Source organism: Nomia melanderi, chromosome 8 (genome assembly GCF_051020985.1).
Source record: "Nomia melanderi isolate GNS246 chromosome 8, iyNomMela1, whole genome shotgun sequence".
NCBI classification, from domain to species: domain Eukaryota; kingdom Metazoa; phylum Arthropoda; class Insecta; order Hymenoptera; family Halictidae; genus Nomia; species Nomia melanderi.
In genome coordinates, this window is record NC_135006.1 from 11,029,783 (window position 1) to 11,053,487 (window position 23,705).

Genomic DNA, 23,705 nt, shown 5'->3' on the forward strand with positions numbered 1-23,705 from the left:
GCAGTTGAACGCAGAAAATGTTGAGTCCCAATTTTTTGCTCGTGGATGCTCATTGTTCCACGAAGAACCCCGATACCCATCGCGGACGGAGGAAATCGGACGTTTTCGGAGGATTATCTAGCAAAGTTCCTCGTCGCCTGACCGTGCAACTACCCGTAATCGTGATGCAACGTTATCGCAGCATTATCGTCGATGATGCGTTTTCCACAGCCCGGCGAGGAGAGATAAGGGAACGGGCCGAGGTCACGGAGAATGGGAACGGTTAGCAGCGTGGCGGAAGGTCGGGGAACCGGCGGGGAACGCGAAGGCGGGAAGAAGCCGGCGGCAATGAAAAGAATAAAGATGGCGGCGGACGACGGCGTCGGCCGGGAAAAGAGGGAACGAAAGAAGGAGAGAACGCCGGAGAGACAGAGACCGTGATCCTCGCTGGTTCGAGTGGGCTCTTATAAAAGTGAAGAGCTACTCGTTGCGAGGATAGAGCTGGAAACGCGCGACCTTCTCCCCCCGGAGGCTAGTGGAAATTCGCGGGAGTGCCACTTCATTTCAGCGCGCTGCTTCACGGGCAACTTCCTCTCACGGTTGACCGAAAAAATGGCGGCCCGCGGCGGATACCATTTCTTTTCGCACTGCGATTTTAGGAAAGCACGAATGAAAATTGGGACTGACACGTTACTATTGGATGAACTTGTAGATTAACCGTTGGGTCACTGATTCTGATGATCTCTAACTATGTAGACACTGATGTTTTCGGTAATCTCTTTGTTACAGGAAATGGAACCCTAGTTTTTGAGATGTCAATAAAACTGTCAGCTTCAATCGAGGAGAAGCTACAGGTTTTGTGTTGCCGAGGTCATGGATATTTTATCAATTATGGTTAAACTAAAGTCTGGCCGTTGTGATGTTTACTGCTAAAAGTACAAATTGAAAATTATAGAAATTGAAAAGGGGAAGATTCAGATTGGAAGTAGAAATTCGGTTTTTACTAACTTTCCTCGGGGTATGAGTAATAAAGTGGCCGGAGGATGTTTAAGTGGATACCTCAGTCACATTTCCAGGAACGCCATCAGTGACCAGCATGATCAGCTGATTGCACGGCGTGTCTGCGCCGCACCTACGCGTCTCCCTGTAATTGCTGAGTAGGTTGAAGGCCCTGGAGAAGGCCTCGGTCAAATTCGCCTGGCCCTCCGTTTTCACTGTCGCGATCGCTTTTTTGAACGTCTCCACGTTCTCCGGCGTGGCCTGGATCAGCATGTCCCTGAAACAGTCCACCACGTCCGTGGTACCGTTCGAGTAGCTAAGCACGGTGACGAAGTCGTTGTTGGAGAGGGTGTCCAGGATTGCGTTTATCGTTGTCCTGGCTGAAAACGAAGACCATAATATTTCAGGATAAAAATGATTCGAGTAAAAGTAATACCTTTGATTATTTTTCTAGTGGCATAGTTAGCCTGTTAATAGAAGATAAGTAATGCATTAATCTTATAAGTTATATTACGTTTAATCCTTCATGCGTAGAAACTACTTTAAGATATTATTTCATGGAAAGAGTTGCTTTAAGCTGAATATATTGAAATTTTTCTAATGCTGATCCGATTGTAAGAAGTATTTCTAGCTGTTGCATGTATTGTTTAAACGATTTCATCGATAATGGGTTGCAAGGATTTTCAATAATATTATATATGTACTTTACGAGGTCGTATTTCTTCGCTGCTGAATGATTTAACCAATGATATTAAGGTAACGAGTATAGACGGTGATCACGATACCCGTGCGAAGGTGGGCTCGCGTTGGCATACTATCCTTCCCTAAACAATGCACGCGTAACCTCAGGTTTGCGGTGCACTCCAAGTATGCGTTGCACAGCTTACTGACGGCGACCGCAAGTATATTCCAGTTGCGATTCTGACACAACTGCCTAGGATACGCCGAATAGAGCAACACAACGTTCCTGACCACGCGTGAGAATCGATTTGTACTCAACGGGAACAAAAAGTACGATAAAATCAACGATAGCGTAGTTTGCGACGAACATTCGCACAAAAAACCTTTCCATAGCTTACCTTTAGCATTCAACGCGATTATCTCACTTTTAGCAACGATTCAACACTATTTTGAAACATTTTTTTCCATTGTAAAAAATATAATCTCCTTTTTTTAATCTACAATATATTCTCCCTGATTGTGGATAATATCATGAATAGGTAGATAATAATAAATGTCTGATATACAACTGTGGAAAATAAAGCTTTCTTCCAAAGTGAAAGGAGTGTAAGAAAATAGCATTATTCATAGTATAGCCTAATAATTATTACATTAGGTTGGTGCACACGAAATGTCAGATTTTTCTTACTCTTATTTTCACTGTCTATTATCAGAGTAACGTTTCACGAAAAATTTTTTCCGAATTGTGCATAATAACTATTTCTGGAACACTTTCTCGAAAACACGGGTACCGCCAACATTTGCTTTATATGAATTCGAAACTAAGGAAATAATGCATAAACCGCTGAAAATATAAACAAAGCATTTGGGGATAATACCGTGAACAAAAGAACAGCGCAGCGTTAGTCTACAAAATTTCGATAGTATCTCTTTGTTAGACCTTATTAACCCTTTGTGGACGAAGATTCTTCGAAACATACAAAACCTTCAACATATGAAGCTAAATTAAATATCAATTGCTTAATCAATAGAAAAAAAAAAGGAAACTACGTGCCGATCTCTTGCTGTTCGACTAATTAGATCACTTGTCCACGACTTAGTCTTCCAAATCCGAACATTTCATCTCATGGAAATGCCGACATCCATCCGCAAAGTAATTCTAAAAATTTCAAGTTTTTCAAAAAAGGAGCATAGTCGTTAAAAACCCGTTGGCAGAAGCGTGTCGAATCGAACAGAGCGTATTTTGATCGAATAAACGTCTTTCAGAACGTCGAACAAGGTTTTCTTTTCCCCGCGAAATCCGACACTTCACGTGCGCCGACCTAATAGAATCGCAGTTAATCACCAATAGTCTTTCCCATGCCCAACATGCTGCCGCTGGTGTCCATCAGGATCACCATATCCTTGCTGCAGGTCGCAGCCTCGATGAACCAGCTGCGTACTCTGCAATCATAAATGTCTGCCTCCTCGTCGCCCCCATCGCCGCCGCCGTCCTCGTCCTCTTCGTCACCGTCTCCTTGGCCCTGATCCGCGCTCTCCGCCGTGGGATCCGTCTTCCATTGCATGGCGGGATACTGTCTGAGCATGCCGGTGACGGAACCGAAATATTGCCATGAAAGCGCCGGGTCGGACTCGTAGTTCTGGCGAAAGGTGTAGTCGAGGCTCTCGGTCTTCTTGATGTCCTCGAGAACGGCGGGCGACAGATCGTAGACGTTCGTCGGTATGTGCACCGACGAGAAGCTCGTGTTCACCGGGATATTGTAGAAATGCGAGTCCGGCGTCAGCTCTATCGTTCTAGGAAAATAATTTCTAGTTGTCTCCCGGAGTTTCAATGGAAATTGCGGATGGGTGTATGAATTGATCGTTCAAATGAAAGCCATCGTAGGAAGCGATATGATATGCTGGATTCTTGACACTAGAACCACCGAACGGGTCAAAATGACCAATTCCAGATTTCTGTTCGGGATTACTACAAAAATAGCATATGCGTCTCTTGATTTGGCAATATGCAAATTGAATCGTGAATCAATTAAAGTCTGAATGGATGCACTCTTGAAGTTTTTATAGAGAAGTTTCGAAAAGTCAATTTCAGTGCTCGGTCGTACTAGTGTTAAATATTCAGTATTATTGTTATTAACGTCTATTATTCTTTTGTTATTTAAGTAACTAAATTATATGTTTCCAAGTTTTTATTTTAGATATGAAAGTCAGGTGGTAGCATTATATTATTTGTCTTCAAGGGATTGAAAGATGAGTTGAAAGAAAATGGAATTCGATTAGTTCGGTACAGTATTAAGTATGGAAGGATTACTGTTCGTTAGACTCATTAATGTTGAACGTTAGTAAAAGGGATATCGAATTTTCGGTGAACCAGTTGTAAGGGGATCTTGATCCTAGCTGTTCGTTCGGCTTTAAACGATCTTCGAACAGAAGGGAATCCGGAGCAGAAGAGTACGCTAGACCTAGTTCGTAGGTCAATCGTTCACCTAGGAATCGATGCCGAAAGACAGTCGACGCTTCTTACCATAGTTCTTATCATAATTTTAGAACGACCTTGTAAAATTCATTCGTACCTGATTTATATGCCGATAAATACTTGGCGATTAGTAGAATTATAAGTGAAGGATATAATTCCTCTATTACCAGTTGAAAATTGTAACATTAGCAAATTTCAAAGTGATACGAAAATAATAAATAAAAAAACATTAAAATAAAAAAGAATATTCAATACATCGACTTCCACGGCGACCGGTGCTTTTAAATTGCTTGAAAACAATTACAACATGCAAAACGTTGTTGACCGTTATCTAATAACAAAGTTCAATAATGTAAGTAAGCCGATAATACAGTAAGATAAGAACTGTGTGCCAAATAATGAATAATTATCTCTATTTATCTTACGAATAAATGAGTCTTACATAAAACGCTCAAAACTTGCTTCGCGGTTAACACTACAACTCCCGCACCCGTCAAAATGGGTTCTCATTTCGCAATTATTGATACCACAAAACAATCAAATACCAAAAATAATTTCAAAAATAAGCAGTTCCACTCGAACGCTATAATCCATACACGAAGAAGTCGAAAAGAATCTATTGCCACAATCTTTATAAAGATCACACATTAACACGTCGACCATCATGGTGGTCACCAATGAACGAAGCTCCCAAAACGCTTCAAGCCAATCGCGCGAAGAAAATTGATGTCGAGTCAAAAAACTCGATAAAACGTTAACCTAACCAAAGAACTATGATACCAAACCATTAATAACCGATTCCAATACCATTTGCTTTCCTTGCGAAAGAACAAGCAATACGCGAGACGCCAAAAAGTCTCGTCAACGCGTTAAACACATTAACACGTTCGCTACCAGTGTTTACTTCGGTGACCTCAATTGTAATATTTCGTTCAATCGAATGAATCTTCTAAATAAAATATCGACTGAACTGGGACCAGTTCCTAAATATAATGCCGTAGCTTGTCACTTTAAATAACAATATCTATCGGATTAATTTCATTTGCTTTATATAAAACATAAGATTGCGTCAGAAATATGTGACGCTGGTAGTAAACGCGTTAAACGCTCACAGTTCTACTGTCAATATGTCAAATCTCTGACAAACAAGGAACGAAAAGTGAAATAATCGACGGTACGACAAATATGAACTGGATATTCATTTCGATCCGATTCGCCTCGGTCTATTTCCATTCTGTTTCACCGGCACCTGTACACGTCGACGTTGTCCTCCATGTTCTCCGGAAGCTGTGGCGCGGACTGGTTGACGATAGGGCTGTATTTCCCGGACACGTAGGTGAAATTCCCGTCCTCCTCGTCGCTATCCCAGCTCTCTGCGCTCTCCTCGGCCTTCATACGGATGCAGGTCACCGCATCCATCTTCCGTCTCAGCATCCTGCCGACGTTCTCGCTGATTATGCTCACTAATTCCTCCCCGGACTTATCCTCCACCCGCGTATTCATCGTCTTGTATTTCTGCAATTCATCGGCAACGGTATAGTCGTGAGCCAGCGAACGGTCCCCGCGTTTTCTGACCCGGATTCCGACCGCCTCGCCTCTTTTTTTCTCTTCCTTCCGCCGCGCCGAGGCAAACGTATTATTAATTTCTTGCGGCGAAACCCTTCTTTTATCTTCCACCCCGCGCGCGCAATGTTCGCGTTCGTCTCTTTCCCTCTTTCCCGCTCCCTCTTTCTCTTTCTCTCTTTCCCGCGCGCGTTTCCCCGCTGCATTGTTCCGCGAACAATAAACGGCAAAAACGAAAGAGAGAAAGTTTTCGGAGTAATCGGAACGACGGTCGGGAATATCTTCGTCGCGAGGAATTAATGAAAATCCTCGCGTCAACGGGTTAACGCGCTAATGCTTAAACTCGAGGGAGTTTCGTATATTCCGTAGATTTCTCGTTTTTCCCCTTTGTTGATCGATATGGATGGAATTATGAGAATATTGTTCACGTCTGTCACAGGGTTCGTCGTGAAATTATTTGCCGGAGGTGAATGACTTTAGCTCGGTAACGCGCGTCTGTCGAATCGATCAATTTTTCGGGTTTATTTGATTTGATATTCATTCTATTTCGGTTTTAGATAGAATTCAAATGCTGTCATGTTTATTTCAGTTTCTTCGATCTGTCGCGATCTTGTTTCCCCAGGAATATTTTTGGATTAAGGAAGGGTACAATATAGTCATTAGTGGTACGAGTGTTTCTGCTTTGTCGGTGATATTTCAAGCGTGCAGGTGAATCGAGGAGTATAGCAGGGTTAAAGGATGCTAAAATTTTCGGCGGAGTGGAACACGAGCGGATGTCAGCTGGCCATGATGTCGCACTGTTCACCTGGCTCGTTGAGCAGCTGCCGTTTCGCACGGCGATCCCGTGTTCCCCTGAAGGGTGAAACTGATTACTGAGCGGTGTTCAAGCAACAAAATAACGTGTATGTACGTCGATTCGTGGTAATGATCGAATTCAGTTTCACTTGAACAACAATCATCGTCTATTACACCCTAAAAGAATTTTCGTCGGAATTCTATTTTTCTATCCGTTCTCCAGGCATTGATTTCCTAAGAAAATTGAAATACTAACAGACCAAACTACAAATATATAAACTTGCGTCTACCTTCGTTGCAACGATGAATTTCTACATACACGTTAAAATTAGAGATCAGTCAGTTAAAATTACAAACGAATTTTTCCAGTAGTATCGAGGAAAGCGAACAGTTTACAGTCGCTCGAAAACTCGTGAAATCTGCGTTTTCTTGTACTCTCAATTTGGGACGTGCCGGTGTCTCTAACAACCTATTGTATTACAAATCATGGCTGCTTCTATTAATAACGACACCCACGAGGTACGCGGCGGCAATGCAACGTAATTGCATCGACATCAACGATCGTTGAAATTGACTTTCTGCTCGGGGGAAAAAAACGAGCAGAAAAATAGAAAGTTCACTTGGTATTCCCTTTCAGGGGAATAAGGGGACAGTAACGATGCAGACGGAAAGTTCAACAAGTGAAACGGCGACGTAAAATGGAATAGAAACGATAGAAACGGCCGAAACGTGTCGCAGGCGGCATCTGTGCACGGAAGCTGCGCTAGAAAGATCAGTCGCGATCACTCGCGAGATAAATTGAGACTAAAAATATTTTCTAAACGATGCCCCGTCGCTCGATGAGTTATTCCTCGGGCAAAAAAATTATCAGCGAGGGCATTGTTATCTTCAGGACGAAGGGATTAGTCGATTTATCTTGGGTCGATACACTGCCGATTGACGCTTTATTGCGGGGTTTTCCCTTTCGAAAGCTTTTCCCTCTGTCTGTTATCAGCGGGATTCATTTTACTATCTTAGGTATGAATTACTCCATTTTTTGACTGTTTGTCAGCGGATCGTGTTAGTCATCAACGCGAGAACCAATAAAATTCTTAGATATTCGGTTCTTTTGGAGATTGAAATTTTTCTAGACTAAAATAGAAGGAAGTCTTCGGTCTTTCTGTACACTTGGCGTGTCTATTTACAATTTCCTAGCACTGTTCTCAGATTTAGAAATATCCCAAATAAAATGAGGGCGAGAATGTTATCATAAAAGAGGAGGATATGAAAAATAATTTTAGGAAATAATGTTAGAATATCAGGAATTGTCAATACCTAATATTAGGACATTAGAAGTAATTAACATTAGAATATTATATACGATATCTAATAATAGAATATTACAAACATCTAATATCTACTATCAGAATATTATAAAAATGGAATATTATTAACTAAACGGGTCGAGCGGAAGCTGAAGACCACAGCAGGGTTAACATTCACGGTCTAGGATATTACAAAGATCGCATGCCCAATTAAAAAGCAATTAAGTCAGATTCAATTACCGTAATCAACAGAAATGAATCAGAAAATACCGATGCACATAGAAGACGCTCGTGACTCGCTTCAGCGTTGTCTAGGCGTCAATTCTTTTTTTCCTCCAGTTCATTCGCCCTCTTTCTTTCCGCCCCGCTCCGTCGTCGCCGTTAAGTGACAATAATTGCGCGCGAAGGCGTAACGAAAATAGTTACCGCGATCAGCCGATACTGATAGAGGGAACGAGAAAGAGAAAGGGGGAGAGAGACGACGCGCGGTCGCGCGAGCATTCGCTGATGCACTTAGATTACTTACACGTGGTCCAAATGACTCGTGCCGCCAGTAAAGACACGCCGCGCGAGCGGAGCGGCAAGAATCATCCGAACCACGCGATCGCGATTGATCCTTGCCGCTCCGCGCACGTGTAATGCACGGGCTAAACGGCGAGAATCATTTCGGCACGCTGGGAGGAATCGTTTAACGGTTCTCACGTTTAATAATTCTTCTGGTCGCGCCACCTTCTCCGCCAGTTCCCATAATTCGGCGCCCAAGGTCTCTGCCCACCGCACCACGCTGCAAAAGACAACAATTTCAGTCACGAACGGATCTCCACGGGAATGCCACCGGAATCCCACCGAAATGCCGGACGATCGAATTAACCCCTTGCTCCACAACATCGTGTCGGATAGAAATTAACGAACATAGATATTTATCAATTCAACGTTCAAATAGAATTCAACGAGCATAGATATTTATCAATTTCTTGGAATGCAAGTTATGCATTGTTCTTCTGTTATGAACGATTATATTTTGGAACACACGTTGAGCTAGGATAAGATCGGGATTTTCTATTATTTTGTACAAATTATTAACAACAAGCAGTCAACGGGCGAACACCTTGTTTCTATAATACCGTGTCAGACTTGTGAAGATTTTAAATGGAATTTAACGAGCATAATTATTCATCAATTTCCTTGAATGCAAATTATATATACTGTTCTTCTGTTATGAACGATTATATCTTAGAACACACGTTGATATAGGATAATCGTAATGATAATTTTGAAGTGTTCGATTTTAAAGTAAAATGTAAATGTTGTTTACCTTTTTTCGTAGACTTTAAATATTGCTTTTTTATCGTCAATCGTTACGTTTTGTTGTGTTTCTGACAAACTGTTATCGCCACGGTAGTTTTAGCAAGTATCATTGTGAAAGTAATCATAGGACAAGGGAGAACTAATGATTGGACAGTGAATTTTTTGAGTTCCTGAGAGATTATTTGTTTTATAGATTATTTGTGTCAAGTTTCAAATCGTCGAATAATCTAAAGAATGAATTTCGAACAATCCCTTCGAAATTGCTGTTTAAATTTCATATTTTTAACTTCGGTGATTTCAACTCAGCGACTGATAAATCGATCAGTGAGTACATGTTTCTTTACATATACAGGTATAGGTTTGACAGCACAAAATTACACGGAACGCACACGGTGCAAAAAAGTATATAAAATATTCAAAGCTTGATTTTTATGATACTGTTTGAGAAAAATCATTTTCTATCGGTATTTGCATAAAAATCCGTGGTCTACCAACGATCCATCCGCGGCGGTGGGAATCATAAATTGGCGGGGTTCCAATGGAAACTAAATTTGGCGGTGAAAGTGACTCCGCCTTTCATCAGTCGAGTAAACACAAACATTTTCCGATTCATCCGAATTATTGGCCGTTCCATTTCGCGATTCGATTTTGAAGGACGTCGATGACGCTCTTGCTTTTTAACCCCATGACCTACGATATTAACAAACATGAATGTTCGTAAATTTCTTTCAATACAAATTGTGTATTATTACTCTGTTAAAAACGATTATATCTTAGAACACACGTTGACGTATAATAAGACTGGAACTTTTAATAAATCATTGATAACAAAGTAGTTAGATCGATTACAATTCAGAAAGAAGTCATAGGTCAAGTGGTTCATGCTTGATTATTCAATTCGTAATCATCGCGGAACGGTATTGTTAAAATTCATAAGATAATACGGAGTCTAGATTGAAAACTGAGAAAATGCATTCTCCTAATGAAGTGCTGCAATTAGTTTTCTCTTATCCATGTCATTAATCTCATTACCTTACGTAATATGTATAAACACAAATAGTGATTCTACTCTTCTTGTTCCTTCGAACAATTTTTCCATCGCACGCGCAATAAAGTCGAATTATCATCAATCAATCGCCCTGGAACGTGTCGTAACGAACGCATCCATAAAATCTTACGGCCATGAAGGAAAGAAACAGAACGAATTATCGACGAATCGAGAGTACGGAAGAATCATTCATTTATTTGTTCACGGGTGTACCTATTTACTCGCAACGAACAAAAAGAAGCAAGCATTACGATCATTGAAAACTTGAACAAATTAAGTATACACACTAGTCCACGACGGGAGCTCTCAAATAGATTGAAAACGATTACAAGAGGAAATCGAATGTGAAATCGAAATATTTAGTTACATTTATAATAAAATACCAAGCACAGCTTAAAAACTATAACATCAAATCGTTAATAAGAGATACGAATGCTATCTGCCTTTGTTGTGAGTGAATAAGTGATACACGAAAGGGTCGAAATTCTCGTGGCGATCAACCTGATAAACCGATATATTTCCAATAAAAATAAACATCCCGATCGTCCAATCGTCCAATCATCAATTTCCGATTCTCCAATTTCAAGAGCTAACTGTCCCAACATTAATTCATCTAAGAACAACGGCGAACAACGACAAACATCCACAATCCTCAAACCTTCTACCAAAAAATTCATTAACCTCTTGCGCTCGAAAGACGTAGCACACACGCCGAGACGTTTTTGTTCCAAAATTGTCAGTGATGTCTTTTACACATTGATAATCTTGTTGCATTACTCATATTAGATTATCCTGAAATGTATCACTCTACATAAAATCATTAACACGTTGACTGCCATGGTCACCGACGACCGAAGCTTCCAAGTTATAAGAAAATAATTATAACTCGTAAGATAACTGATGTCGGACAAAAGAGTAGGGTAGATAACTAGATAATAGTATAACGGAAGAATTGTGATTCTCAATAACTAATAATTCTTCCTCTTTACCTTACTACAGAAAGACTGCGTGATACACAAAACACTAGTATTTTCATGGCAGTCATGTTACCACATTGACTGCCACGGTGGTCATCGATGACCGGAGCTTCCAAATTGCCGAAGAACAATTACAATGCAAAACTTGATTTTAAATAAAAATATTTAGTAACATAAGTAGCTACATCATAGCGTAATATAACTACTGTGATATTAAACCATTAAAAATTATTCTCAATATCATTTGCCTCTGTTATTGAAGACATTACTAATCAAAACGCTAGAAACTCTCGTGGCAGTCAACGTGTTAATAAACAAAATTGGTGTACATCTCCGTGAAATAGGCAAAAAGAAAATTCTTAATCTTGCCGAATCTCTGAGATCATTTCCAGCAAGCGCTTAAACCGAACCTCGGCCAGCAGATCTTTCTTATTCGACTTCCGGAGGTTGAAAAGCGCATTCGAAATGCATCCGGAGGAAGGGCCGATCCGCAGGAAATGCAAATCGCGTGTTACTCACATTCGCGCGTCCCTGCCAATGCAGCCGGCGTGCTGGAAGCACAGGGCGAGGAAGATCGGCCACCAACAAGCGTGCAGTCTCATTGTCCTCGGTCTCGATATTCCCGATTTTTCGTTTTCGCAGCACTGACGCGGTGTCTTTCCAGCATCATCGCCTCATCGTGGGCCACACGCGCGGACGACGGCGATTGCCGGCACCGGCCACGTTTCACCTAAAGCCTCGTCGACTGGCGTCACGTTTTAGAGCCGGCCGGAGATGTACCGATTATTTTTGGTACAGGAACGAACGACCGCGTCGCCTCGCAGGCCGACGAGCCACGAGAACCCGGGTCCAACGCGGCGCCGTTTTCTTTCGCCGTGGGTACCGTGTATTTATAAAATTTCCGGCCCGCCGCGACCCCATCGCCGGGCGCACCGCTGCGGAACGCGTCGGTTCTCCCCCGGTTCGAGTCCACCTGGTTACGTAACCCGAACAAACGGAGAACGAACACGGCTCGACCTTCGCGGCCGTTCGCGGCGAATAAGCGTTAGGGGTGCTGGAAGGTTACCTCGCACCTTAACCCCTTGACCTACAATGTCGTATAATACTCGCGGCGAACGTTCGTCATTGAATTTGAGAGACGTGAGTGTTGTTTACTTCTTCTTTGAATCCTTTGCACTCGTAAATCTTCCACTAGAAGTATTCAGCGTTTTCCAATGAGATATAGGCGAATTTCTTTGAAATCAAGCAATAAAGAAGCTTGCATAAATCTAATATAAATTTATTCCAATATTTTGCATATGTATGCATTATGTGAAGCTGAATGTTATATATGAGCTTATAATTTCACTGTATCGAATCAACTGGTGACTGAGAGTCACCGAGTGCAAAGGGTTAAATATGAATTCAATGATGCTCTTTTATTATCGATCGTTAACATTTGGAGTGAACGTAGGTAGAATGAGCAAAATTTGATCTTTCCTTAATAAATTATTACGGACAATGTAGTTGCATTGTAGTTGAGAAATGAATCATAGGGCAAGGGGTTAAATTCGTCAGTTTTCGCGGTTACTCTACGGGTTTCAGTGTAATATGATTTTTTACTGGCAATATGGTTCTCTTGTGGTTAAGCTTGTTTTGCCACTGTTGTGAGTTCTGGGAAAATGAGATGATTATGAGACACTTCTGCAGTAATTACTGTAATCTGACGCTTTTGTCGAAGCACATCATTTTGCAATCAGAAATAGAATTGTAGCAAAGATAACTGTAGATGGCAAGTTGTGCTGGAACTAATCTCAAAAAAGACTTGAAGCTATTCTCAAATATCTCGCTAATGAGACATGTCGATTAGTTTGGAAAGTAGTTCGAATTGATATCTGGCAATGATTTCTCCGAACTTCCGAGCACGGATTTATCAGCTTCGAAACAGTTTTCCAAATTTTGCTTGATCTCTTTTTATTACTAATTAATTGGTATACATTAAGTACTAATCTTATTAATGGTTATTCCAGATATTCAGGAGTTTTGTCTCCTTTAACCCTTCGCAGACGGAGATTCTTTGAAACATACAAAACCTTCAGTAGACGAAGCTAAATTATATACCAATTACTTAAATAATAGAAAAAAACAGAACCCACGAGCTGATCTCTTGCCGTTTGAGTAATTAAATCATTTGTCGGCGACTTAGTCTTCGGAACATCAACATTTCGTCTCGCCGAAATGTCGACGTTCCTCCGCAAAGGGTTAAATATCGAATATTGAAGATTGAACGAGAGGAGGACCGATTTCATCGTTGATCGAGCTAGGAGTTTTTATTTCAGTTCCGAAGATATTCCCGGACAGTCGCGCGACAGTTCCGGTAGAAATGGTTTTGATGACTGTCGACGCAGTGTTAGATTACGAGGCGAAAGGGACACGGATAGCAGGGAAAGATAAGATTCCGCGGATTCCGCGTAAGCTGAAGCTGAAGCTCCTCGCGCCGGCCGCGTCGAAGTTGCGTAACGCCGAAAACACGCGATCTCCGACGCTCTATTAACGAATCGCCGGCCCAGCAGTCGAGCACTTAAGGCAGAGCCCAGGCTACGTAATACGGCGAGCAAGCTCCAAAAGACCGTGCCGCTATAGACGCGTTTCCAATCGACGGAATTGCCGCTGCACCGCGGCCGAACCGGCTCTATCTAATTCTTTTACCTTCGTATTATACTACACATGCGAGCGAAATGTAATCTAATCGTGTGCCAGGAGTAACGATTGAAACGCAACTGTCGTCTCACTGTGATTTATTTATTTCATTCCGTCTGACTTCCTCATTACTTCGACTATAGAATTCATTGATTAGTGATAATTGAAAGTTGTGAAAACTAATTCATAACAGAATCAATTGTTTTAATCCTGTTAGATTACAGTAACTGTCGGTAGTACGTAATCGGGTCATATTTAACGTTGAACGTGTTACGATAAAATTGATCAAACTTCGGACGTTAACTCCTTAACACGTTCGCTACGTCACATATTTGTGACGATCGTAATCCGATATTTTATATAATGAAAACGAAATTAATCTTGTAGACATTTTTATTAGAAGTTATAAACTACGACATTAGTTTTATGAACTCGATGACTCGTTTCAGTCTCATTTTTCTAGTATTTTGTTTAGATTTATTGGATCGAAGAAAATATAATTGAGGAGACCGTCATCGAAATAAGCGCTGGTAGCGAACGTGTTAAAGGCTATCTGTATAATACTAATTAAATAATACTAACAGTATAATAGTAATTAGAATAATAATAGTATTAATAAAACAGAATAACAAAGAAAGTTGTTTTAACCTCCATTTTCAAACGAAGAAAGTTTGATCACTGCTTCTTTCGTGTTTTATATAATAATGGACTCTAATAGTCATCTTCTCATTAGCATTGGACAATTGAACACAGCTCAGCCGTACAATGTGGACATATTAATATGCATTAGTAAATGTTTGACCTGGAGGAACGGTTTCTATGCACTCAAAAGCTGATTCGTCGAGAGCAAAGGACTCAGATAGACCACACAGTTTTTCGAAAGAAATATTCTCCTTCACTCCGAATTCCAACCTTTGAATCCTCCGCCGACCTCATACATTGGGAGTCTTTTAATTTCCTTGAGAGGCATTTCGTAGCGCGAATGATCTCGATTATTTTGAGGAAGAAGATCATTTCGGTGAAAGGTTTTAATTCGTTCTCGACTTCCGCAACAATTCCGATTCTTCTTATTACGTTTTTATTATGTTTAAAGGTACCGCGGCCCCTCGGACCCGATGCTTTACGAGCGATTTCGAAATCGCCGAGCCAATTCATCGGTTTCGGGGAACACACCGTAACCCTGAATCCTTTAGACCGGTCATAAATGGACCGCCGCAAATTACTCGGCCGGATTGATCCCGAGTCCGCTGCATTCAGAAGAACTTTTGTTCAATTTGCGCAGGGAAAAGCTTATTGCGTCACGCGACAAGGTAATCGAATCGAAAGACACGCACGGAAACAAATGGCGGTGGATTCTTTGGAGCGACATCCGCGTTGATCAAGCAAACCAAAGATTTTATCACGAAACACCGAATTTTGAAAAGTCTTTTCAAACGTCCCTAATTTCCGATTCAGCGTACTTGCGAATGATCTCTTGAGCAACAGTTTCTTTTCTAGTTGAAGGAGATCGTATCTGAATTCTGAAATGAATGACGAATGAATTCATCGAAGGATCTATTCGAAAACTCACTCTTATTCTCGACAGTCCGAAATATACATACCCAATGAGCACTCGATTCTTTTTCGAAAGTCCATCAACCACTTTCTCATGGTCTAATTGAAACATTTCGATCGATTGAAATGAATAATATTAACCCTTTGCACTCGATAGTTTTCCATTAGAAATATTTGAACATTTTCTGATGAGATACAAACGGTGTTTTATGGGACTAACTCGCATAGAAATCATACGTGCATCGAGTAACAAAGTTATTTTATTTCAATATTTCTCAAATTGATGCGTTACATAAAGTATAATATTAAATATCAAATTTTATAGTTTTACAGTGTATCAGACGGTGAGTGAGAGTCACCTCTCGAGTGCAGAGCGTTAGTATCATTACTACAATAATTAATATAATAATAAACTATTGATATCCTATCGATAAATGGAAATATCACTCTATTAATAAACTCGTGATCGATCCTCTAATGTATCAGAAACTCCGTTGCTACTCGAATAAAAAAATACACGCATGTAGCGCATAAGTACTTGCACGGCGAGTATTAATGAATGAAGTAACGCGTGATGCCATGAGTCAAACGCGTTTCATGTTGGTTTCCACGAGGGCGTACCGGGCCACGTGGCCGAACGGAAGGAACAATGGGTTCCGATTCGTGGCGTGCGTACGTGCAATTATCGTGCAATAAAAATAATAGGTCTTCCCCACGCGAATGTTCGATCCGTCGCCGGCAGCTAGATAAAACCTGTAACGTCCTCTTTTATTAATTGATTTTCGTATAGGGTTTCGCGGTTGATCTCCCCGCCGCAACCTCCTCGTTCACGCAAATCGTATCGCTCCCAGGGAGAAACGAGACCAAAAAGAAATACGAACGTCGCGAAACGATCTCGGATTAATGTGATTAACTAATGGGCAATTAGAGGGACAGCCGAGGAGATCGATGTTATAACGGAGCCCATGATTACGTTCCTTCTTTCGCTGGGTCCCTTTCTTCTTCGACTTCTTAATCGACACTTAAATTCAACGAGAAACTTCCTGCCGGATATTTTACACCTTAATCTTCGTTCGCTGGTCATTTATTTATCCGACGGATGCGTCAATTGGGAAGCTTTCGCGCCTTGGACGAGCACCTCGAGGTCGAAGAAACAAAAATGTTTGCTGGTAGGAATGGTCGAATATTGGAGAATTTTATGTATCAGTTTCTACGCGTGTTGCACGTCATTCCAGATATTTACCACTGTCAGTATGGTAGTTATAAGAATTTTAAATAGCGTATGAATATTTATACTGATCTATCTGAGTTTCTAGAATGGAAAACTTCGCTTCGCCGTGGGAAGAGCAAGTTTGACAGTCCGGAAACTTCGAAGTTTCGAAGTTTAGAAGTACAGTTGATGCGTCTGAAATATTCCACTAAACTCGACGCGTTATTCAACTGAAATATTGAAGAACTCAAATGAAAAAGTGTCACCGTCTCCCGAAGTTTAACCAGCCTGAAAACCGCACATAACGATATTGACAATATTACAGTTTCTTTATCTGAAGGATTACAATTATCGCGAGTGACGTACGCTAGTAAACGCGTTAACTGTCGCAATTATTGAAAAAATGCTTTAAGATGCTTTTTTAAGTTACCGAATGCGTTCACTTAGCGCACTCTAGAAAAATTTGGAAAATCCGATTTGCTCGATGATTCTAGCGTCGATCGGCGAGAGGACTCGACGATCGTCGGCGGTATTGTGTTCCACGGTAGCGGTGCGACTAGCAAAAAGATGGAAACGGCGGTGTAATCATTATTAGAACGTGTCGAAAAGGTGTTCACGGGGAACGTAGAACCTCTCGGTGGGGAACAGCTGGTATACAGGGATTGATATTGATTCGGAGCACGCGGAGCCGGTGTTGCCGGGCAGTCACGGGCCAGGCTCACATCGGACAGGAGGCTAGGCTCAAATGCCTCCCGAGTGCGAGGAAATGGAGGATCGCAGCATGCCGGAGAAAATATCCTGCATCGACGGCAGGATCAAGGATCATCTACGGTTTGCGGCCGCCACCACGCTATGCGGTGCGTGTTCATGTGTGACAACATTCGCTTCCTTTTCTTTTCGAAATTCACCAAGTTTCTTCTATCCGCTACCGTACCAACTTCGAGACTACGCGCTGGGTACACGTGCTGTTGACATAACGCGAACACGTCCTTCGAAGGCACTTCAGTTTCTGAAGGACTATCCGTTGTGCAGTGAGAGATCGCTCTAGCAGTGTCGGGATATCCTTTGAGCGACGTTTGTGAAGTAGTTCTAACGGTGACAGAATTGTTCTTTGGGTATTCGATGTCTGAGAAGTAGTTCTAACGACCTGAAAATGTCCATTGAGTATTTACTGTTGGAAAGTCAGTTCTGGTGACGTCAGAATATCCTTTCGATAGTGTGCGAGCAATATTTTCGTCAAAGGTTAGAGAACGTTCTTGCAGTTTCATTTCCTAGAAGAATAACTAAACTTTCGAAGTTGAGTTATAATTGAAAATCGTGTTCGAAGGATTCAGTTCTGCGATCTCTTTGAATCCTGGTGATCCCTTCGATAGATGTTGATATAATTGTGCAATGTTCGAAATGTTCGAGTTCCATCGGTTTCACGAGCGACGCGCGACGAGGAATTCGATTTTTCTACGGGAAAGTGTTCGCCGATGATCGCTCGAAGCTTCTCAGCACCACCCTGTTGCTTTTTCTGGCAGGTACAGTTACCTCGAACGCTCAGAAATCTCGCGCGGTCTTAACGCACGAGGACACCGCGCGCAAAAACTGAATTCCTCGCGCGGAAGAAGGTTCACGGTATGTAGAATCGGTGATCCTCGCGCGGCAAATACTGGCTCAGCCGTTTTTCGGCGTCCGACGCGGCTAAGCGGCTCGCTCTTCCCGGTAAAAGCGGCCGTTGTTGATCTTTCTAACAGTACCATTAATAAGCGCGCGGCATAATTCTCCGTGGAACCGTTTCCGAAACGCTCAGTATTTCGATTGCGTGTCGTCTGCAATTGGAACTGGACGTAATATTCGCTCCAAATACTCGCCAGTATTCCGTGAGTGAAATTTCGATGTACGATTCCGACAAAAAGCGACGTTCCTCGAATTAGTCATACCCCATTAATCCGATTGATCACCCGTATTTCTCAACGAGATACTAAAAACCTGTCTGATCAGGAATATCTGCACCGGAAAGATTACCGCGGAACTCGAAATACTTTTTCCGTTTCGCGTACTTATATCTTGCTGGTACGTTTGCTTAATGTCTACTACGCTGTTCGTACGGATGTTTCACCAGCAAATTTCGTGTCCGCGACGTAACGCGAATATTCGCGGTATAGAAGAAAAAACAAGGAATGCCATTAAAATTTCAAGTATATGTTAAGTACAAACCTAAAGACAGATTTGCTAGCCTCAGTCTACGTATTAGATATGAATACGCTCCGTAAGCAGACTTCTAGAAAAATGCGTAATACGCGTCGAACACTGGGGTCTAATTATCGTGAACATTCCCTCTTTCCTATCGGCAAGCAGTCGAGCGGTTTGGCTTCCGTGATGCTCGAGCGCAGACGATGCGCGGGGGAGTCTCGTGCGTGCGTTAGTGATTACAACGCTCGCGCGAGGGAACATCACGTGTTCCGTTAAGGTAGACCGGCCGCCGGCCGTTCCTTCAGGGGGCTGTTTAAATGGATAGTCTACGAAAGGGCGGAGGAAGGGAAAGGGTAACGAACGGATTGAATTGATTTCAGTCATGGTGTGCTGGGTTTTGACCGGACCTGGCCAGGAAGACTGGTCAGTGACGGGTCAGGCGTGCTACGGTGCGGGCCGATCGCGTGCTCGCGCCATCGAAGGACTAGCCAGTGATCGAGAAGGCACCGCGTGCATTGATCGCGTCGCAAACTCGGACGTGTGTCGAACACAGCACTTATAGATCTATCTTGGACAACGACAGGGTTTGTTGCTTCTTCATTTTCGATTCTCTTCGCTTATTATAAAACTAGGTCTACCATTTCTGGCAATTCGTCAGTAGGATCTACGATTGTTGGTAATTTTTTAGTTGGGCGTACCATTCTGGATACTTGTTGGATTAGGTGTATTTTCGGTGCGTCTCGAATGGCCTCTTGTTAAATTCAGGACAGCTCGAAAATCGTTCACCGACAGTTATGTGAATCGATCGCGTGTATAAATTACGTGACCGTACCTGGAATTGATAAGGACGTTTTAACAGATATGCAACGCGATAACGGAATTTTACATGACGTATGGGTGTCAGTTTGCATGATCGGTTGACTCGCAGTTAGACGTCGAACGACGCTTCGTTTGATTGTTGTCGTAGCAGCCGTTTTATTTTAGTCAAGATTTTATAATCGAGATTCTTTTGTAGGAACCATTTGCAAGTGTTTTGAAGTACTGTTTCACTCCGGGGATAGGTTTGCAGCAAGCGAACTGTAGACAGAAGGTTCAAATGCTAAACGTGTATAATTGCAGAATGATTTATATCGCGTTACGGTTTCCTTGTCGTTTATGAGAATATCATTTTCGAATTTGGAGTGACAAAGCTGTTGGAAGAACCGCGGTTCCGAGACAATAGAACGCTGTCTTCCCCAGAGACGTTAGGACTACAGATTCGCTACCTGTGCCACGTGATCAATGGGTAATGATAGAAGATTGTAATAAATTAACGGATAATTGGTATTGGCCGATTGACCATGCTGTCACGACCTCTGCGCGCGTGTGTACGCGCGAATGCGTGCGTCGCAGCGCTATCCGTGCGAACCTGGGCGCCCCGGGCCAACAGGGTTAATTAGCTCAAACTAGCATCCAACTGTGCCGGTGGCCGGGGAATGCGATTAAAGATTTTACACGGCCGTTACACGTCGATTCGATTCGCGACTTCAACGGGTCTTGCCGTACTTCTACTCTTATCTCCACTTCAAATCTATCGATTAGAAATAATCTATTAATTACCTACGGCATCTTCGTTTGTTACATTTTGTAAGCAGAAACCAGAACATACATTCTACCGTAAATTACGTTACGTATTATCACGTTATAGTGTTATATATTTTTCACTCTACCAACGAGAAATTTTAACACAATTAACAATGTTGACTGTCACGAAAAAACATCGGCGTTTCACGTGCCACTTATACTTTCGTAACGAGGATAAATAGGAATAATTATTAATTATTTGCTACCTCAATTCTACCGTTACAATATTACCTAGTTATTTATGTTATTGAATATTTTTATTCGACGTCAGTTGTCCTATGAATTATAATTGTTTTTAAGTCATTTCGAAGCTCCACCAGTGAATACCGTGGCAGTCAACGTGTTAACATAGCGTTATATTTAATTGACCGGGGATTTTATAATATTATAAGGATTTCTATATTCTACATTATTTTCGGAAAATGATGCTTCTACTTTTACGTTGAATAGAAAACGTACGTGATCCGACGTCATGTCCTGTAATGAAATTAATGTGATGGTATAGAAAGTAGTGAAAATATGGAAGTGTTTTTTTGGGTAATTGGTCAAATAATTGATTAGTTAAGTAATTATAAGAAATGATTTTTATACAAAGACGTTGAACGTCAAGATTAAACCAGCGAATGTTGAAAAGTGTATGAATGAAATAAAACGTCGATTTATTGATTAATTAAATAATAGAGGAATTGACTTCGATGCTTACGCAAAATTGAAGAATCAACGTCAGTCTATTCGAATGGAATTCAATAATATATGTTTAAAGATACGCAGTGATTCGCGCTCCAAATGAACGCGTTCGAACGAAATCAATATGGCTGCGGCCACGGTAGCGTAACAATCACATCGTAGAGGTTAGGTTTCCGCTTCTAGGGTGACAGTATTATTTCACTTATCTGGCTTCGTGCAAGCTTTCTCGCGTTCGAGATGGTGACGACGTCGCATCACTGGAGTCTGTCGATTCCGAAACGTTTCCTCTTTCTGCTCTTACAATGCACATCCTGTAAGTGACCCACGGTGAAGCGGTTTCGAAAAAAACAGTCGGTGACCGATTTACCTCGTATTTTGTTTGTTTGCGAAACGCTTATCACTGGATGAATCGATACAACGACGTTACGCTGCTGAATCTTCGCGTGAAAATATATCCTCGTCCCGCGAAAAGTCGTTGATCGATCCTATCGCTTATCCACTCGATGTCCCGTGCGATTTTGAACCGTTAGAAAATTCGTGAATTCCCGCCGGAAACGGCAGTGCACGCATGTGTACTAAATGAACGCGTCACTGGTAAATTCAAATTTCAGTAATTATGGGTATAATTACAGTTAATTTAACCACTGGTCACGAAGATCTAGCATCATCTAGCCTTGACGCTGAGAAGATGCTTGAGTAGTACCTTTGTTAATTCCGCTCACCTTTTTTCCAGCCGATTCGCATCGGTACCATTGTGCAACTGCTATTTGAAAGTTTCTGCTGGGTGTGTTGCGGTTGTTACGGTTAACCGACTAGTTTAGTGGTTGTTCGTTCAGGAATATTTTTCGTAACGATCAAATGAATTGTTCGCAGGTCGCCGAGCAATGGTAAATAAAATCTGGTGCCAAGATGTGGTGAGGAAGTTGTTCCACAGGAAGGAAGAGCCACTGCCGCACGGGCGACTGTTCTCTGAGCCAAAGTGTCAGAAACACGTCGCGACATGGTACCTGCTTTACCGTGGACTGATCTTCGCCGCTTGGGTTACCATCATGGTGTGCTCGATCTTCCAATTCGGCACCGTCTCCACAACGATCTTGGACAATAAATGGCCGATTTTCCTGACCAACTGGGACCTAGTGTTGGGCGTCAGTCAAGCGTTGTTTGGTCTTTTCCTCACGTCGAGAAGATGGAAACTGCAAAAAGCATCGGACTTCGACTCGCGCGGTTTAACCTTAGGCTTGACTGAAAAGGTCTACTGGTTTTTGTTCGTCGTGACCATGAATACCGCTCTTTGCGTCTCGATTACTTATTGGTGCGGCGTTTACGATCCGAAGATCCATCATTTGGACCCGCTGAATTATATGCTGCACGTCTGTAACAGTATTCTGATGATCATTGATTTTGTCGTGACCAGCATCCCGTTTAAATTAAAAAATTTCTGGTGGTGCTTGACGATAGTGTTCCTGTACGTTACGTTTTCGCTGATTTATTATTTGGCCGGCGGTTTGGACAGGAACGGCCACCATTACATTTATAAGATACTCGATTGGAAGAAGCCGTTACAGACCACGTGGGTGTGTATCGTCGAGGCTGTTTTTACCATTGTGGTACATTTTATTATATGCCTACTCGATGGTGTTAAACATCGATTATACGCGAAAGCTGGTAGAAAGTCATTCGATCTGACGCAAACTCCTGTCTCGGAGAAACGGACTGATATCGTATGAAATTTAGCTGCGGTAGGCGATTTTCTACGTTACGTCCGCGGAAGAAATTTTGTATTACAGAAATACGTAGTTCCAAGTGTTATAGTATCGTTTCTAAGGCAACTTTGTTTTCTTTTTTATGGTAAAGCACTTATGAATAGGGCCTAGTCGAGGGAAATGCGGTTCCCGGTTTCATGCTCATTCGATGATATTTATCGTTGCGACGATAATTATAGGAATTGCAATTTAATTGTTAATTTTCCGCGAAACGTTCCTCGCGTGTATGGTTACATACGCAGTGCAATATATCGCCTTGAAATGAATTTATGGTAATATGCATGCGTACTCAAACGGCAACGGTTCATTCAAATTTAAATACCGTGTTCGACATTAGCACACGATCGTAGATAAAAATAAAAGGATGGAAATAATTTTACAAAAGCAAACAAACGTGAAGAGACACTGTGGTTCATAGTTCCATTAGTATAAATTTTAGTCGTCAGTATCGAGATTTGTTAACGAATAAAAATAATGCGATAAGAATGTGTCTGATGTATAGAGGTATTTATACACGTTTACAGGTGTAAAAGCATTTAATTTCAGTCCATTATTTTTTAGCATCGCATTTTATATCAATGTTATAAAAACATTTAAAAAATTCTTCTCTTTAACAATAAATCCTCGTGAATACAGATGGTAATTCGAATCGGTATTACGTGAAAATTTATAATGTTTAAATGCACAGTATGTAAAACTATTTACAAAATGTGTAAAAATCTGTTTCGTTTTTCTTTCTCGTTTCTCATATGTATTGTTTACTGTATATATAAGGTTTCAGGAATATTATATACAGTAGAAGAACAATGGACAAACATTCTGGAAAAATAGCAACGATTTATTAATAAAATAACGATTTGAAGCAATTATGGACTGCTGTA

The 23,705-nt window shown here is 41.5% G+C and overlaps 2 protein-coding genes across 9 annotated transcripts in view; one reads left to right on the top strand and one right to left on the bottom strand.

Moving 5' to 3' along the window:
* Positions 1 to 19,590, bottom strand: part of Ca-Ma2d (Ca[2+] channel Muscle-specific alpha2/delta subunit) — a 32,123-nt gene extending 12,533 nt beyond the window's left edge. The window contains exons 1-5 of one of the 6 annotated variants that reach the window (XM_031978026.2): positions 19,450 to 19,590; positions 8,500 to 8,581; positions 5,385 to 5,650; positions 3,005 to 3,453; positions 1,039 to 1,358 (exon numbers count right to left, since the gene is read on the bottom strand). In XM_031978026.2, coding sequence (XP_031833886.1) covers positions 1,039 to 1,358; positions 3,005 to 3,453; positions 5,385 to 5,638 — 1,023 coding nt within the window. In that variant the 5' untranslated portion in view covers positions 5,639 to 5,650; positions 8,500 to 8,581; positions 19,450 to 19,590. Of the gene's footprint in view, positions 1 to 1,038; positions 1,359 to 3,004; positions 3,454 to 5,384; positions 5,651 to 8,499; positions 8,582 to 11,649; positions 12,221 to 17,003; positions 17,175 to 19,449 lie in introns of those variants that run through there. The other 5 variants (XM_031978027.2, XM_031978024.2, XM_031978025.2 and 2 more) reach the window with 5 other exon arrangements.
* LOC116427556 (protein rolling stone) lies at positions 17,078 to 23,691 on the top strand. Of its 3 annotated transcripts, none has more exons than XM_031978033.2 (2): positions 17,078 to 17,430; positions 21,935 to 23,691. In XM_031978033.2, the coding sequence occupies exons 1-2, from the start codon at positions 17,319 to 17,321 to the stop codon at positions 22,786 to 22,788; spliced, it is 966 nt and encodes a 321-aa protein (XP_031833893.1). In that variant the 5' UTR covers positions 17,078 to 17,318; the 3' UTR covers positions 22,789 to 23,691. The 3 variants fall into 3 exon arrangements, with proteins under 3 accessions (XP_031833893.1, XP_031833895.1, XP_031833894.1); XM_031978035.2 differs by lacking the exon at positions 17,078 to 17,430 and adding an exon at positions 19,888 to 20,036; XM_031978034.2 differs by lacking the exon at positions 17,078 to 17,430 and adding an exon at positions 21,226 to 21,374.
* Positions 23,692 to 23,705: the final 14 nt, after the last annotated feature.

Excerpts from the sequence above, each read along its gene's own strand:
- LOC116427556 (XM_031978033.2), top strand. The coding sequence starts at position 17,319 with ATGCCTCCCGAGTGCGAGGAAATGGAGGATCGCAGCATGCCGGAGAAA. Across the intron at positions 17,431-21,934 it reads GGCCGCCACCACGCTATGCG|GTCGCCGAGCAATGGTAAAT; the intron begins GTGCGTGTTCAT and ends AATTGTTCGCAG.